General features: G+C 42.4%; 1 protein-coding gene across 6 annotated transcripts in view; it reads left to right on the top strand.

Annotated features, from left to right (window-relative positions):
- The window catches only part of acsl4a (acyl-CoA synthetase long chain family member 4a), an 88,003-nt gene that overhangs the window by 62,068 nt on the left and 9,235 nt on the right, over positions 1–16,700 (top strand). For all 6 annotated transcript variants that reach the window (XM_068047294.1, XM_068047291.1, XM_068047289.1 and 3 more), the window contains 8 exons: positions 1,513–1,651; positions 3,717–3,867; positions 6,156–6,279; positions 6,695–6,766; positions 7,957–8,096; positions 12,319–12,491; positions 14,866–14,940; positions 15,835–16,023. In XM_068047294.1, the coding sequence (XP_067903395.1) occupies positions 1,513–1,651; positions 3,717–3,867; positions 6,156–6,279; positions 6,695–6,766; positions 7,957–8,096; positions 12,319–12,491; positions 14,866–14,940; positions 15,835–16,023 (1,063 nt within the window). The remainder of the gene's footprint in view (positions 1–1,512; positions 1,652–3,716; positions 3,868–6,155; positions 6,280–6,694; positions 6,767–7,956; positions 8,097–12,318; positions 12,492–14,865; positions 14,941–15,834; positions 16,024–16,700) is intronic.

Raw genomic sequence — 16,700 nt, 5'->3', positions numbered from 1 at the left:
AGCAAAGGATTTGGTTCTGAAAAACTAATGGGCTATAGGCGGAACTGGCTGTGGCCTGATGATCACTCTAGTCTGTTGAAAGAAGTCAAGAGGGGATTGCGGGGGCTTGAATTTTCCATACAAATTGAGCCATGGGATTGGAGAGTAATTAATGAAACACCTTATTTAAGAAACAACAGCATGATGGACTGTTTAACTGTAGACCAGTTAGTCTAGTATCACTTGTGAATAAACTCTTAGAATCCACAATTTGGGATAAATAAGCATTTAGAAACTCACAGTCTAATGAAGGACAGCCAGTACTGGTTTGTTAAAAGCAATTTGTGCTTGAAAAATTTAGTAATTCTTTTTTTGGAAGTGGAAGATTGTTTGGTTGCAGAATGCAGTTGACGGGTAAATGGATTTTCATAAGGCAGTCCTTAAGATACCTCAAGGCTTGTAGTATTCGAGGTAGTGAAGCAGCGTGAATAGAACATTGGTTGAAGGACTTTAAACAGTTGGGATGAATGGGTGTTGCTCAGACTGGGGAATGGTTGGGAGTAGTATGTCCCAGGGCTCAGTGCTGGGCCTATCTAGATGGTCTGGACTTGGATGTAGGGATGTAGAGAATCTTGCAGTTTGCTGACTATAGAGGGGTAGATGTTTTGCCAAAGTGTGAGGAGGACTGTAAAAGATTTGAAGACAGGTTGGTGGAGTAAACTTTGAGGACAAGTTTGAGATGATACATTTTTGAAAAGGGTGGGGGGAAAAAACGGGGAATGGGAATATACACAAGACACTGAGGGTGTGGATGAACAGAGATCTAGGTGTTCAAATTTATAGTCCTCAATGAAAGTGCAGGTACATTGAGACATTAATGAATTTGTGATTTTTATGAATATTGGCATCAAGAATAAAGGAGTAGCTTTGGTTAGGCTACAGTTAGAGTACTGTGTGTAGTTTTGAGTGCCCCATTATAGCAAAGTCATAATACCAGGGGTGCGAAACTGTAGTTACGAGTGGAAATGAGCAATACTAGGATTGAGAAGGTCGAGAGGAGATTGTAAAGATTTGCTTTTAAGTTGTAAAGGGTTTTGATTTGATTAAATAGGGAAGGACCATTTTTTTCCGGGTTGGGGAAGTTGATGAGGTCATCAATTTAAAATCCTTACTGAATGAGGAGAGAGGTTAGGAGATTTTTTTTTTTATGCAGGGAGCTTTATTGGAGAATGGAGTACTTTGCTACAGGGAGTAGCTGAGACATCTTTTATGGGAAAGTTGGATACGTATTTTAAGCAGAGGAAGGTGCAAGGTTATGTTGGTGAGAACAGCAAGGGCATCGGGAATAGTTTTGGATTGCTCTAGCAAAGAACCAGCACAGCACAATGGGCTAAATGGCCACCTCCTGTGCTGTAAACATCAGTGGTTCTGTGTGGTTTGATATTGATGTAGAAAACTGCAACCTGCAAATCCTCTAATGTTTTGTGCATTGTTAATCTTTAATTCACATTAAAAAAAATTTTTTTTGATTAGAGAGTGCTGCCAAAATTTCATAAGCTGAAACATGTCATCTACGTGGACATGAAGGCCATCAATACTTCAGGATACCCAGAACTCCTTCAGATTCACAGTATGGTTTCTGTGGAAGAGCTTGGAGCCAAACCTGAGAACTGTACGTCTAAAGGAATTTCTCTTGCCATCGCTGCATGTAGCAATTTTTACAAGTAGAAAACAGCAGCAAAAGTTACTATTGTAGATTTTAATATTCTCATCCTTGTTTTTAAATAACTCAATGGCCTTTCCCATCCCTATCTCTAATATCCTCCAGCCTGTTAACCCTCCGATATGTGTTCCTCCAATTCTGGCCTTTTGAGTATCCTGATGTTTAATTGCTCTGCCATTGGTGGCATGCCTTAAGCTTGTCAAGGCCCTAAGCTCTCCGCCTGTCTACCTCGCTTTCCTCCTTTTTAAGACACTCATTAAAACCTACTTCTGTGACCATCTACCTAATATCTCATTGTGTGGTTTTGTGTCAGATTTTGCTTTGTAATGCTCCTGTGATGCACCTTCGAACATTTCACTGTGTTAGAGTAACTGTATAAATACAAGTTGGTGATGTTATTGAGTGAAACGATCTTGTTTCTCTATTCCAGCAACTTCAGAAATATGTTTTGGTATGTTTTTAAAAATTGGTTGTGATTGTAATTTAACCTTTGCCCTGTTGAACAAGCCTATCCTTAGTGCAACAAGATGAGCAACTGTTTAAGGATTTTTATATTAAATATACATTTCCATTCTATTCAGTCTTGCATGAAATGTACGCTTCACATAAGTGTTGTGTTTACTTCCTGTAATCTCTTCCCGTCAAACTTGCATGTGTATTACTTTCCTTTCCTTTGTCTTCCCAGCTCCACCTTCACGGTAGGCTGACTGAAATCAGATCTGTTGCCCAACGGTTTCTCACCCCGCTCTTCCCTTTATGCCTTTTACACTGCCCAAAGTCATTTCTACATTTCTCAATTTATTTTTCTTTTCCAAGTTGGCCCTTTCCACCACCTCCCCTGCTGCTAACTGCTTGTGGGGACCAACTTTCTCCTGCTCTGATGTTTTGCTCCTGCAGGCTGAAGGTCACGTTCCTGGTCGGGTCCAAGAACAGGTTTTAAATAGCATGCATTGCTGACAAACGCAACTTGTGTAATATTTCAGTATAAGTGAGTTTTAAATAAACTGAACAATTAAATGGGGAATTCTAAGAAACTTAACCCAATGAGTGGTTGGAATGAGGAACTCGCTACCACAGGGAGCAGTTGAGGCGAATAGCATTGATGCATTTAAGGGGAAGTTAGATAAACACATGAGGGAGAAAGGAATAGGAGGAGGTTCAAATGGAGTATGAACACTGGCACAGACCAGTTGGGCCAAATAGACTGTTTCTGTGCTGTGAAATTCTGTCTAATTTTATGTAAGATGTAAATAATGGAAGTTCCCAGCTCAGTGCTAGAGGAGATTTTTTTAAAAACTCTTCCATCCTTCTCCCAGAAGGTTACAATGAATGAAGATGGCAGATCATGGACCTGAATATAGCTCCTCTTGGCGATACCCTGCAACTCCATTCCCAGTGCTCTACTGATTCACCCCAATGCTCCAAACCTCACCACCACTAACCTGGTGCTGGTACATCAGAAAACCACCCATCCACCACTTCACAGTCTCAACATGTCATTCCCCACTCCTCCCAGTACGTGTAAACACTCAAACTCTCCCTCTAATACTTCCACATTCCTTTCTTGGCACAATTCCCCTCGCACTGTTTTCACCATGTGGACACCCCTCCTAACATTAAAATTATATTTTTTCCCACCACCACATCAATACTTAAGCAAACCTGCCTGTGATCTGCAGCACCTTCCTCTCGATCCTGGACTTCAAAAACAGAATGGCACAAAATTCAGTGCATGGCTAAGCAAGCCTAGGATAATCAAGGCCAGGGATTTAGTTTCCATGGAAAATCTTGTTAAAATCCCAGCTTATCCTAAATATATTTCTGGTGCTCCCTAATTATTCTTGCAATTTCAGTTGGTGGTTCAGATCATAATTGTGTGTTATCGGGCATTAAAAAGCCTATCCTCTGACTTGTGTGCACCTTTAGAACTAAGTAATGTAACTATGGGAAGGATAATTTTGTATTGATATGACAATCCTGTTGCCTAGCACTAATTATGGTGTGTCCTGCACAGTGAGCATAACTCCAACCCAGCCTGTTCCATCAGACTTGGCAGTAGTGATGTATACAAGTGGTTCAACAGGTCGTCCAAAGGGAGTGATGATGATCCACAGTAACTTAATAGCGGGTATGACTGGTCAATGTCAGAGGATACCTGAGCTGGGGTAAGTGACAATCTTCTTTTGGCAGCGCTTTACTAAATTTTCAGGGCCATTCCGCTTATTGCTGAGTTGAGAACAATCAGTCTCACCAGGTAAACTCACTGTCAAAATAGGCAATTTTTAATTTTTCCTCTTAATGTAAAAAAAAACTTGAAGGCCCAGAGTTGCTTTGCAGTGGCAGATAACTGGAAGGGGCAGGCAGGTTTGAAACAAAAGACTTGCAGGTGATAGGTAAATTGGCTGTTGTAAATTGCCCCCTAGTGTAGGTAGGTGGTAGGGAATATGGGATTACTGTAGGGTTAGTATAAATGGGTGGTTGTTGGTCGGCGCAGACTCGGTGGGCCGAAGGGCCTGTTTCAGTGCTGTATCTCTAAATAAAAAAATAAATAAATAAATTTCCTTTTACAAAGGAATTGTTGCACCCAAATGATAAGCTAGCTGAGGGGGCAGGGTGGAGGAGAAAGCTGAAGCATTTGACTTCAATTCTGTGCCTTTCTGTTGGTTTGGCTGAAATCACAAGAGTGGACAAATGTTCTGTTACCGCATGATGCATTGTTGAACACTGACTCACTACACCACTGGTAATTAAACTTTGTGCTTATTTCCTATTTGGGTAGTTTAATATTAGAGAAATGTGTAATTATTTTTGCAGATAATGCATGTGGGTTTGTTCCTTTTTCAAAAGAAAATGTGCCTGCAAAATCTGGAGCTGACCTTCCATTTACTTCAGTGTATCTTCTAAACACTTGTTAGTTCCTTTTAATTCCATAATGTCCAGATATAAAAACCTACTCCATGATTATTTCTGGAACTCGCTGTCTAACTGTGTGCATGCTGTCAGCCATGGCTCAATGGATATTACTGTTGTCTCCAAGTCAGAAGGTTGTGGGTTCAAGTCCCAGTCCAGAGACTTGAGGGCTGACACTCCAGTGCATGCTAGTTAGGCCACAGCTGGAGTGCTGTGTATAGTTCTAGTCGCCACACTAAAGGAAGGATGTGATTGCACTGGAGAGGGTGCAGAGGAGATTCACCAGGCTGTTGCCTGGGCTGGAGCATTTCAGCTATGAAGAGAGACTGGATAGGCTAGCTTTGTTTTCCTTAGAGCAGAGAAGACTGAGGGGGGACCTGATTGAGGTATACAAAATTATGAGGGGCATTGACGGGATAGGAAGCAACTTTTTTCCTTAGTGGAGGGGTCAATATCCAGGGGGCATAGATTTAAGGTGAGGGGATTTGAGGAAATAATTTTCACCGAGTGTGGTTGGAATCTGGAACACACTGTCTGAATCAGTGGTAGAGGCAGGAATCCTCACAACATTTACTTAGTATTCAGATGAGCACTTGAAATGCCACAGCTTACAAGGCTATGGGCCAAGTGCTGGAAAATGGGATTAGAATAGATAGGTGCTTGATGGCCGGCACAAACACGATGGTCCGAAGGGCCTGTTTCTGTGCTACATAACTCTGACTCTATGCAGTACAGAGGGAGTGCTGCACTGTTGGAGGTGCTATCTTTTGGATGAAATGTTAACTTGAGGCCCCATCTGCCCTTTTAGGTGGATGTAAAAGATCCCATGGCACTACTGTGAAGAAGAGCAGGGATGTTCTCCCTGGTGTCCTAGGAAATATTTACTTTTCCATCAACACTAAAACAGTGGTCATTATCTCACTGCTGTTTGTGGGAGCTTGCTGTGTGCACATTGGCTGCTGTGTTTCCTACATGACAACAGCGATGACACTTCAAAAGTACTTAATTGGCTGTAAAGTACTATGAAATATCTTGAAGTCGTAAAAGGCACTATATAAATGAAAGACTTCCCTTTTGTGAGAGATTCTGGAGCTGGGTATGTCTAATATTCAGAAGTTGGGTGGTTCCTTTTTATTTTTCCCCCATTCCCTCTAGTCTATTTTATTTGGTTATTGATTTTTTTTTCTGTTTTTAAACCTGCACCTTGTGTGTTTTAGGGATGGTGCATTTGTACTTTGCATTCATAGTTCCAGTCAGAGTATGTAGGAAAAACCTAATTTGTGTTTATTTTTCAAAATTTATTGTCTTTCTAAATGCCAGTTCTTTAGATGCATCCTTAAAAGAAAGGGCAAAAGTTCATGAAATTTTGAAACCTAAATCCCAAGCTTTGACAAATTTCACTAATAAATACTTCACTCTTGCATTCTGTAAATACCAAATTGTTTAGGGCTAAAACTAATTTCTTATGCTGAATAAATTGAATGTTTCAGTAACAGTCCTTTTGTAGAGTTGACTAAATGTGCCAAATGTTATCTTTTTCTAGACCCAAAGATACATATATTGGATATCTGCCATTAGCTCATGTGCTGGAGCTTACTGCAGAAATCTCCTGTGTTGCTTATGGCTGTCGAATTGGTTACTCTTCTCCCCAAACCCTGTCTGACCAGGTGAGCAATGTTTCAGACTTTCTAAAAGGCTTCTCCAAAATCACTCAGGAGAAGTAGTTTTTGGTTAGACTGCAATAAAGTTGTGGGCAGAAGATAGTTTTATAAAGCTATACACCACTTCATGAATTTCTTATTCAATAACAAGGGGAATTTTCTTGCACAATATCAATGGAATCACGTACTTTTACAGTTACCCAAGGTGTAAATGACCTTTTATTTAAAGTGGGAGGTTATTTTTCACTGATCCAGTGTCCGCTGTACATTTGCTCTGCATTCTTTCTGAACTTGTATGTTATTGCATTGATTTAATTTACTGACTGCTTCAGTTTGTGCATTGGCTGAATGTAGGATTGAACAAGTGGGCGTCTTGTTAGTGCGCCATTGTTCAATTTTGTTTACTTCTATTGGTTCACAGGCGACTAAAATCAAAAAGGGCAGTAAAGGTGATTGTTCCGTCCTGAAGCCAACACTGATGGCAGCAGTTCCAGTGAGTAAATAGTCTGAGCTTTTATGTGTATGTTAAGCTTGTCAACCTGGAGGGTAATTTTTAGTAAAACCCACTCAAATTGTACTTATCCATAAAGAATAATCAGGGCTTGATTGGTTGTGCGGATTCAAAACCTTTAGTTTACTTTAAGTAGGCTCTGATACGCCAGTTTGGCACAATATGTTGTAATGCAAAAGAAGGTGGTGGTAAAGTAACAATGATCCCTAATGACTGATCACTTTCACATTTGCTTTATTATCATTAATTCATTTGTGACATGTCGGGGAAAGGAAAGTAATTGAAAGTTTGCTGTCAAAAAATGAAAATAATTGATCCAGTATTACAGTTACAGACCATGGGCTGGATTTTACCAAGCCCACAACATTGAGCTCTGTGGCGGTTTGGGGGGAGCGGCTGTTCTGGCACAGGCCCACCATGGAGGCCAACGCGAGGACCCAATCTGATCCTTCTGGCAGCAACAAGGCTCTGTGGCGGCCCCCCCCCCCCCCCCCCCACTGATGGGCAACGGGAACTGAATTACAACATTTAAGTGAACGGGATGAATTAATTAAAATAAACTTGCCTTTAATCTTCTGGGCCCACTGCGATCCTCATTGCAACGGCCGGCAATCCCTCGCCTTCAATTCCCGATCTGGGGAAAACCGGCATTGCGCTGGTGGGGAGTGGGGAGGAATTGAGATTTGAGTGTGGGGGGTGGGGAACGGGGGTCAAATAAACGTAATGGGTGCAGGGGATGGTGGGAAGAGATGAACGTTAAACTTTTGTGCAGTCTGGGGGTGGTGGTGGGCAGGTCGGATTTAAAAGGCAAGCGTTTTGGCGGGGGGGGGGGGGAAGGGCAAATAGTTAATGTAACTGTTTTTGTGGGGTGGGAAAGAGGCGTTAGAAATTTATCAAATAAATCTTTGGAGGGGTGTATCTTTAAAAAATTCAAATACGCTGGCGGGGCTGGCTGTCCTTTAAAAATGGCGCCAGCGCCTGTGCGCAGGCAGTTGACACCATTGCTGATGTCAGACAGCCCACCCCCTCCACATGATTTGGGGTGGGGGTGGGTGGGTGCCGTCCACCCCGACTATTTAAATGAGCTGCCATGCGGGAGATCGTGGATGAGCAGAAAACTGTTGTCATTGGATGTTTCACCCCCTTAATAACTCTCTGCTTTCATCTTTTAGGAAATAATGGACCGAATTTATAAGAATGTGATGAGCAAGGTGCAGGAGATGAACTATGTACAGAGAACCCTATTTAAACTAGGATATGATTACAAATTGGAGCAGATAAAGCGAGGTTACGATGCCCCCCTCTGCAACATGTAAGGAAACTGTGCGATTTCATTAAAACTTGATCCCCATTAATTAATTGTTGTGAGTAGGTTAAATATCACCAAAACGAGAGCATCTTCTATTTCCTACTTTTTAAAAAAAGTTTCAAACCAAAGTGGAGATGGGCCATTGTGGTGGTGCGATGCAAATTGATTTTGCCCTTTTTAAGAAACAGAGTGCAATCAGTTAGGACAGCTGACAAAGGCTTAACATGCACAATGCCAGTGCTAGTCTTAAACAGGAGGAGATGGTGCAGTCTGCAGCCAGGTCTTCTTGGCTTCAAGTTGCTTGAGGTGATCCTCCACTGAAAGTTAGCAGCCTTCTACCAACAATGCTGCAGCCACTGGGTATCACTCCATAGGAGCTCTAGGGCAGGCAAAGGCACACAGAAGGCAAGCACGAATGGAATTCACTCGGGAGATTAATTGACTTTTGTATGCAATATTGCATGGTTTAATTTATAAAATGGGGATATCTTTCTGCTGCTGAATGCTCTGAGTTTACACAGGTCATTGGCTACAGCGTTGAGCTCCAAAATGGCACTGCTGGTGTCAAATCAACATTGGACTCTGATTGCCGTCATGATCTACTCTGGATATTTCTACTGGCTATTCACTGCATGCACACTAACACCCTCACCAATATGGCAACTGGTGCGATTCACCCCCCCAAAGGTTTGTGCGCGTCGTGGATGCCATTTTGGAGCTCTTCGTGCACTTAGAAGACCCAAAGTACTGGTGAATTCCAGGTTTTTGGCCCAGTGATGGTTGTTTCTGGTCAATGGGATGGGGATTATCATTAAAAGACCTCTAAGACTGTTAATTTCATACCCAGACTTATAAAGGTGGGATTGCAAATCCACTATAGAGCTCTGCACTGAGGAGTCTATCAGAATTTTGCTTTTTCAGTAATAAATTTGAATGCTGTATCGTTTCTTGGCTGCTTTTTGTATCAGAGCATCCATCAGCTATTTTCATGGGCATCCAATTCTGCAAATGTTGCTCAGTTCTCTGGTCATCTATGTCTTGTGTATTTCGATGATAACTGAAATAATACTAACAAAATTGTGTGATAGATTTGACCAGAAACTTAACTGGAGTAGCCATATTAAATACTGCGGCTACGGAAGCAGTTCAGAGGCTGAGAATTCTGCAGCGGGTAACTCTCCTCCAAACTTCCCAATGCCTGTCCACCATCTACAAGGCACAAGTCAGGAGTGTGTTGGAATACTCTCCACTTGCCTGGATAATTGCAGCTGCAATACTCCAGAAGCTGGACACCATCCAGGACCAAGTAGCCCGCTTGATCGGCACCCCATCCACTATCTTAAACATTCAATCCATCAACCACTGACACACAGTGGAAACGTATGTATTGTCTACAAGATGTACTGCAGCAACTTGCCAAGGCTGCTTCGGCACCTTTCAAACCTGTGACATCTACAACCTAGAAGAACAAGGGCAGCAGACGGAAACACTTGCAAGTTCCCCTCCAAGTCTCACGCCATCCTGACTTGGAACTATATAGCCGTTCCTTCACTGTCACAAAATCCTGGAACTCTCTTCCTAACAGCACTATGGGTCTACCTACCCCACGTGAACTGTAGCAGTACAAGAAGATGGCTCATCACCTTCTCGAGCAGTTAAGATGGGAAATAAATGCTGGCCTAGCCAGTGACGTTCACATCTCATGAATTAATTTTTTAAAAATTATAGCTGATCGGAAATTTGTGTTGTGTTTACTGAAATCTCAGTACTCTGTTAACTTGTACAGCAACTTTCATTTCTAAGGCACCTTTTAATATAGTAAAACATCCCAATATGCTTCACAGGAGAGTTATCAAACAATTTGACACCAAACCAATATCTATTCAGGCAGATAATGAAAAGCTTGGTCAAAGATAGATTTTAAAGAGCATTTTAAAGGAAGAATGAGAGGTGGAGAGGTTTAGGGTCAGAATTCCAGAGCTTCCTACCGAGGCATCTGAAGCCACGACCATCAATGGTGGAACAATCAGGGATGCACAAGAGGCCAGAATTGGAGGAGCGCAGATTAGGAACAAGGTTAGAGATATGGAGAGGCGAGACCATGGAGGGATTTGAAAACCAGGGTGACTTTTAAAATCGAGCCGTTTCTGGACAGGAGCCAATGTCGGTCAGCAAACATTGCATTGATGGGTGAATGGGACTTGTTGCAAGTTAGAACATGGGCAGCAGAGTTTTGGATGAGATCATGTTGACACAGGATGCAAAGTGGGTGTCCAGTCAGCAGAACATTATAACATATTGTCAGCTATCTATTCCAAATACACATGTTGCTATTTTGTCTAAAGTATGGAATTGTTTTTCCAAATGTATTTCTGGGAACTATATTTAATAAAACTTTATTTTTGTGGCTTCTCTTCCTGTGCCCACACTGTTACCTCTGGTATTCCCCAAGGATCTATCCTTGGCCCCCTTCTATTTAGAAACATAGAAAATAGGAGCAGGAGTAGACCATTCAGCCCTTTGTGCCTGCTCCGCCATTCAAAAAAAGATCATGGCTGATCGTCTAATTCAGTACCCTGTTCCCACTTTCTCCCCATATCCCTTGATTTCTTTGGCATTAAGAAATATATCTATCTCCTTCTTGAACATATTTAATGACTTGGCCTCCACTGCCTTCTGCGGTAGAGAATTCCACAGGTTCACCATCCTCCTGAGTGAAGAAATTTCTCCTCATCTCGGTTCTAAATGGCATACCCCGTATCCTGAGACTGTGACTCCTGGCTCTGGACTCCCCAGCCATCGGAAACCTACTCCCTGCATCTAGCCTGTCTAGTCCTGTTAGAATTTTATAAGTTTCAAGAGATCCCCTCTCATTCTCCTAAACTCTAGTGAATATAGGCCTAGTCAACCCAATCCCTCCTCATACACCAATCCTGCCATCCCAGGAATCAGCCTAGTAAATCATCTTTGCATTCCCTCCATGGCAAGAACATCCATCCTTCCGATAAGGAGACCAAAACTGTACACAATACTCCAGATGTGGTCTTACCAAGGTCCTGTATAACTGCAGTAAGACATCCTTGCTCCTGTACTCAAATCCTCATGCAATGAAGGCCATTTGCCTTCCTAACTTCTTGCTGCACCTGAATGCTTCATCTACATTCTGCCCCTCAACAGCAACATCTGAAAGCATAATGGTAATTTTCACGCGCATGCTGACGACACCCAGCTCTATCTCACCACCAGCTCTCTTGACTCCTGAATTGTTGCTAAAAGCAAATCAGACTACTTATCTGACATTCAGTACTGGATCCACAAAAATATTGGGAAGACTGAAGCCATTGTTTTCGGTCCCTACTCCAAACTGTTCCCGAGCTACTGACCCTCTTCCTCCTGAAACTAAACCAATCTATTCACAACCTTGGTGTTGTATTTGACCCAGAGATGAGCTTGTGACCACATATTCACACTGCCTATTCCACCTCCGTAACATCGCCTGACTTTGCCCCATCTCAGCTCATTGCTGAAACCCTTGTTCATGTCTTTGTCGCCTCTAGACTTGACCAGTCCAATGAAATCCCGGCTGGTCTCCCAATTTCTACTCTCTGTAAACTTGAGGTCATCCAAAACTCTGCTACCTGTGTCATAACTCACACCAAGTCCTGTTCACCTATCACCCTGTGCTCACTAATCTACATTGGCTCCCGGTCACGCAACGCCTTGACTTTACAATTCTCATCCTTGTTTTAAAATCCCTCCATGGCCTATCCCTCCCGACCTCTGTTATCTCCTCCAGCCCTCAGATATGTGTGCTCCTATAATTCTGACCTCTTGCGCATCCTTGATTGTAATCGCTGCACCATTGGTGGCTGTGCCTTCAGTTGCCTCGACCTTAAGCTGTGTAATCTCCTCCCTAAATCTCTCTGTCTCTCTACTTCACTTTCCTCCTGTAAGACTTTCCTTAAAACGTACCTGTTTGACCAAGCTTTTGGTCGTTTGACATACTATCTCCTTATGTGGCTTGGTGTCATTTTGTTTTATAATGCTTCTGTGAAGCACCTTGAGACATTTTATTGTTAAAGGTGCTATATACATGTTTTATGTACTTTTATAAGGGAAATTTGAGTTTGCAGATATATGTTCTGTACTATAATTTTGGGTATTTGGAATTACAATACTAAATATCATTTGAGACCAATTTTCAAGGGTTTTTTGTGTTTGATAGGATATTATTTAAAAAAGTGAAAGCCCTGTTGGGAGGAAATGTTCGAATGATGCTGTCTGGAGGGGCACCTCTTTCCCCGCAAACACAAAGGTTTATGAATGTGTGTTTTTGCTGTCCAGTCGGTCAAGGTTATGGCTTGACTGAAACGTGTGGGGCTGGAACCATCACCGAAGGTGAGTGCTTGAGTTATCACAGAAAATTGTGCTTCTGGGAGGCCAAGAGAAGTGCTCTCAGGAAGCTAATTGGAAACATTTAATAATTGTGGGGAAATGGCTTAAGTTATTTGCCTGATTAATTGAAACAATGTTTTTTATTCTCCCCTAACTGCTTTTTATTTTAAATAATTATCAACATTTCTCTAGTGCTTACATTAAGTGCCAACCCATTTTTATTTTTTAGCTGTGTTTGTGTGTGTTCTCTCTAAGAAGTTACTAAAGTCCTGTAGGAGAGCTACTGATGAGTTTTTGCTTTTCTTGTTTCATGTGGCTTAATAAATAAGGAGGCAAATGTGCTTGGCAAAATGCCGTTATGATTTGGAAATTGTTTCTAGCTCATGGCTTTCAACTTTTAAATGGAGCAGATATGAAACAGCAGGTCAGTCAGCATCTGAAAGCAAGACAGTGCAACCTGTTGATCAATCCATGTCAGGTTGGCCATTGCTGACGACAGCTCCCACTATAAGTACAGTATTTTAGGGGTTTTGAATGCCTGTATCGGTGGTCAGAGTTTCTATCATGAGTAACACTTGGAAGCAATAATTATTATGCAGTTAGCTCATATCTGCTCCTAGTATGTTGGATTTTCTGCTGGCTTTTCCAAGAACTGTCACTATATTTAGCTTCTTTCCCTTTTCTGTGCCTCCCATCTGTGAAGTGTTTGGGACAAGGAAAACTTCTGAAAATGAAGCTCTTAAACTGAGCTTCAGCATCTTTTCAGTAACACTGTTTTCTGAAGTTTAAAAAACAAAATTTGTCTTTTTACAGGGCAGTATTGTTTAAACTCAAAATTGTCATAATTGACAAGTTAGTTTGGAAAAGCTTCAGTTGTTCTCCTTCGCGCAAAGAAGATTGAGAGAGATTTAATAGTGGTGAACAAGATTACGACTAGCTTAGCTAAGTTAGACTAGGAAAAACTGTTCCCGTTAACTAATGATACAAGGACTAGGGAACACAGATTGAAATTTTTGTGCAAGAGATGCAGTGGGAATATGAGGAAGAGCTTTTTTATGCAGTGGGTACTTAATACACAATTAAAGGTTCTATGACCTGGAACTCTGTCTCTGCTTCCAACACCCTTATGGGCAATCAATGACTTCTAAAGGAAATTGGATGGGCACTTGAAGGAAGTAAACTTGCAGGGCTACAGGAATCGAGCGGGGGGAGTGGGACTGACTGGATAGCTCTGTGGAGAGCCAGCATGGACTCGATGGGTCAAATGGCCTCCTTTTGTGCCATAAATGACTGTCTAGATTGCAGTACTGCATTGTCATCCTGCTACATTAGATAGTGTTGCTGCTGTTACTACTTATAAACATCACCTTTTCCAGTGAATTAATAGTGCTTGTTTAATGCTGCACTGTGTGCTGGTGCAGGTATTAAAAAATGCACACCTGCTTTAACAAGAGGAATGTACTGTTAAATACCAATCTCTCAAGTGGAAAGAGGATGCTGATAGGCTTAATGCATGTCTTAGCATTGGAATCTGGTGGTATGCATAAAGCTTCCTTGTTTATCTGCATGATTAGGTGCAAATGTACAGAGCTATGGCGTCATGACTCCTGACAACGCAGCGGCCTGCTGGCATCAGCGCGCTCCAAGTTGTGCATATGCACAAACGTTCTCCTGTGCGCTGAGATGCTGCGCAGGTGCAGCCTACACCTTGCCTTGTCAGGACTAACAGACGCAGGAAAATGCTCTCTTTTTCTCCCCCCCCAGCTCTCCAGCCGTTCGCTCCCCACTTCTTCCCTCACGCCCCCCTCTCCCCCCCCCCCCACCAAAATCCCTCCAGGTCATAGCTGTAGGCTGCGGGCAGCTTCCCTCCTCTCGTCCACTCACTCCACCCGAAGAAGCAAAGCAGACCGCGAAGGGTGACGGAGCGATGTAGGAGCGAGTGGAGGGAAGCGGCCCGCAGTGTAGAGCTAGTATCTGGAGGGGTGGGGGAGCTGGTGGGGAGTTAATGGCCGGAGAGTGGGATGGTACTGAAACCTCACAGAATTACGGAGGGTGTGCAGCACTGTCAAAGGTGCTGTCCTTCTGATGAGACTTTAAATAGCGCAATGTTCTCCGAGTATCAAACATGTCCATTGTGTGCTGCCATGGGTTGAAGTTGTTTTTCTGTGACAAATTGAGCAGCGGCATCTTTAAAATCCTGGCAGCTGCCTAAACATCGCAGACAGTGACTTTTCAGTGGAACAGGCTGCATTTGCACATGTTAGTACAGCGCCACCTAGTGGTTATGTTGTCAGCAAATTCAACCTTTATTTAATTTATTACTCCTGTCACTGAAAGGATTTCAAAATCTAACTCATGGTGTTTTTGTAATTTTTAGTATTGGACTACAGCACAGGCAGAGTTGGAGCCCCACTTATCTGTTGTGAAATCAAGCTGAGAGACTGGGAAGAAGGTGCTTATACAAAATCTACACGTGAACTTACCTTGGGCTGACTGTGTAATTCATCTGGAGTAGGCGTCCATGTCTTGGCACTGCATCATTAGTGGCAAGAATTGAAACCCCTTGATCGACATCGCACCACTGACCTGCATGCTTTTCCACACTGGATGCAGAACTTGTGAAGGGAAGGATGTAACGATGTTGTGACATTGACCTGTAGTACAGGAGCTCTGTCACAAGTGTGGGGAACAATTCCACAGTCAATCATGTTCTTTAATGTTACTCTGTACCTTGAGTTGAGGTGGGAATATGATTCCATGATAAGTGGCAGCATCTGTTACTTTGCCCAAGTGACTGTATCAACAGGACTATGGGGAAAGAGCAGGAATGTGAGATTAATTGGATAGCTCTTTGAAAGAGCTGACATAGGCACAATGGGCCGAATGGTCCTCTATTACTGTTCACAAGATTCCCTGTGTTTCTGACCGGGTCACTAGTTAATGATCAGGTTCATGACCTTTGCCTGTCTTCCCCTTTCCATGGCCAGGGCCTTTGGAACTTCTACCTACCATTAACAAATCAACAAATGTGGCACAGACCAGGGTTGAACTGGGTCATTCTAGGTTGGTACAGTCAGTAGTACTTGAGTTTTCTGTGCATTTTCCAAATGAGTCATCAGGAGCAGAATTTTTTTTATATGTAAATAACAAAATGGATTGTGCTGCTAATCTGCGAAGTTTTAGCTGCAGTTTATAGAAACTGTGAGCAATCATGAAGTGGGTGGGTGCGTATGTGTTGTTAAATAACCTGTGTTTTATTGAATGAACCGCAATAAGCTTCTGAAAGCTTCAGTAAGAGTTCCATTGTAGTCTTCATTACTTGCTGGTCCTTATTGTTAAACTCTAGGTGGATACACTACTCATGACCTGCCCAATCCAAGAGGAGAAATTCTGATTGGTGGACCAAATGTGGCTATGGGGTACTTCAAAACAAACAAATCCAGTGATGACTTTTTTGAGGACAACAATGGTCAGCGTTGGTTTTGCACAGGAGATGTTGGTGAATTCCACCCAGATGGCTGCTTGCAGATAATTGGTAAGTGACAGTGGGAAGGCATAACCTTTTATGGGAGAATTGGGTTTGAGTTTCAGAAGGGGAAGCCCAAGACTGAAATACGGACCCGATTTTGCTTTGAATTTCAGAAAATATCTGTTCCTTTTGTGGCTGCCTTAATAGCCCTATGCTAAGTATACCAGTGTGTAATACTGTAACATCTGGACCAAGAAGGGCCTAGGCTTGATCCCTCGTCAATGCTAAGTGTACTGTTTTACCCTGGGTGGCAATGAGCAGTTGGAATTGACTTCTGTGGCAGAGCAATCAGCTGTGTCCGTGGCTTATCACTATCTGGTGCTGCATTTCTGGGCTTTGGATGAATACACAGTCTGGATTAGCTGTGATGTCTTCCCTGTTACATACCTTGCCAATTACTATCTGGGCCAGCTGATGAAGAATGAGTCCCTGATGGTGCTCACCTTCAGTCCAGGACAGAACTAGAAGAAAATCATGATTTCAGTGGGAATGTTTGCTGGATTTTGGCAAATTTAGTATGGAGACTTTAGTGCATTATGTAAATGACTTTGCTCTAACGACATAAGAACTATCCAGTTTCTTTTGAAAAGCAAACCTTGACTGCTAATGGGATCTTCACAGTGAGTTACTTAGTTATTTTTTCAAGGCTGTAATTGTGTCTTGGAGTTCAGGTAGTTATATAC

The sequence above is a fragment of the Heterodontus francisci genome, chromosome 15 (assembly GCF_036365525.1).
Source record: "Heterodontus francisci isolate sHetFra1 chromosome 15, sHetFra1.hap1, whole genome shotgun sequence".
Lineage (NCBI taxonomy): Eukaryota > Metazoa > Chordata > Chondrichthyes > Heterodontiformes > Heterodontidae > Heterodontus > Heterodontus francisci.
Note: the sequence above shows the minus strand (reverse complement) of the source record. Positions and strands in the feature narration are given on the sequence as shown.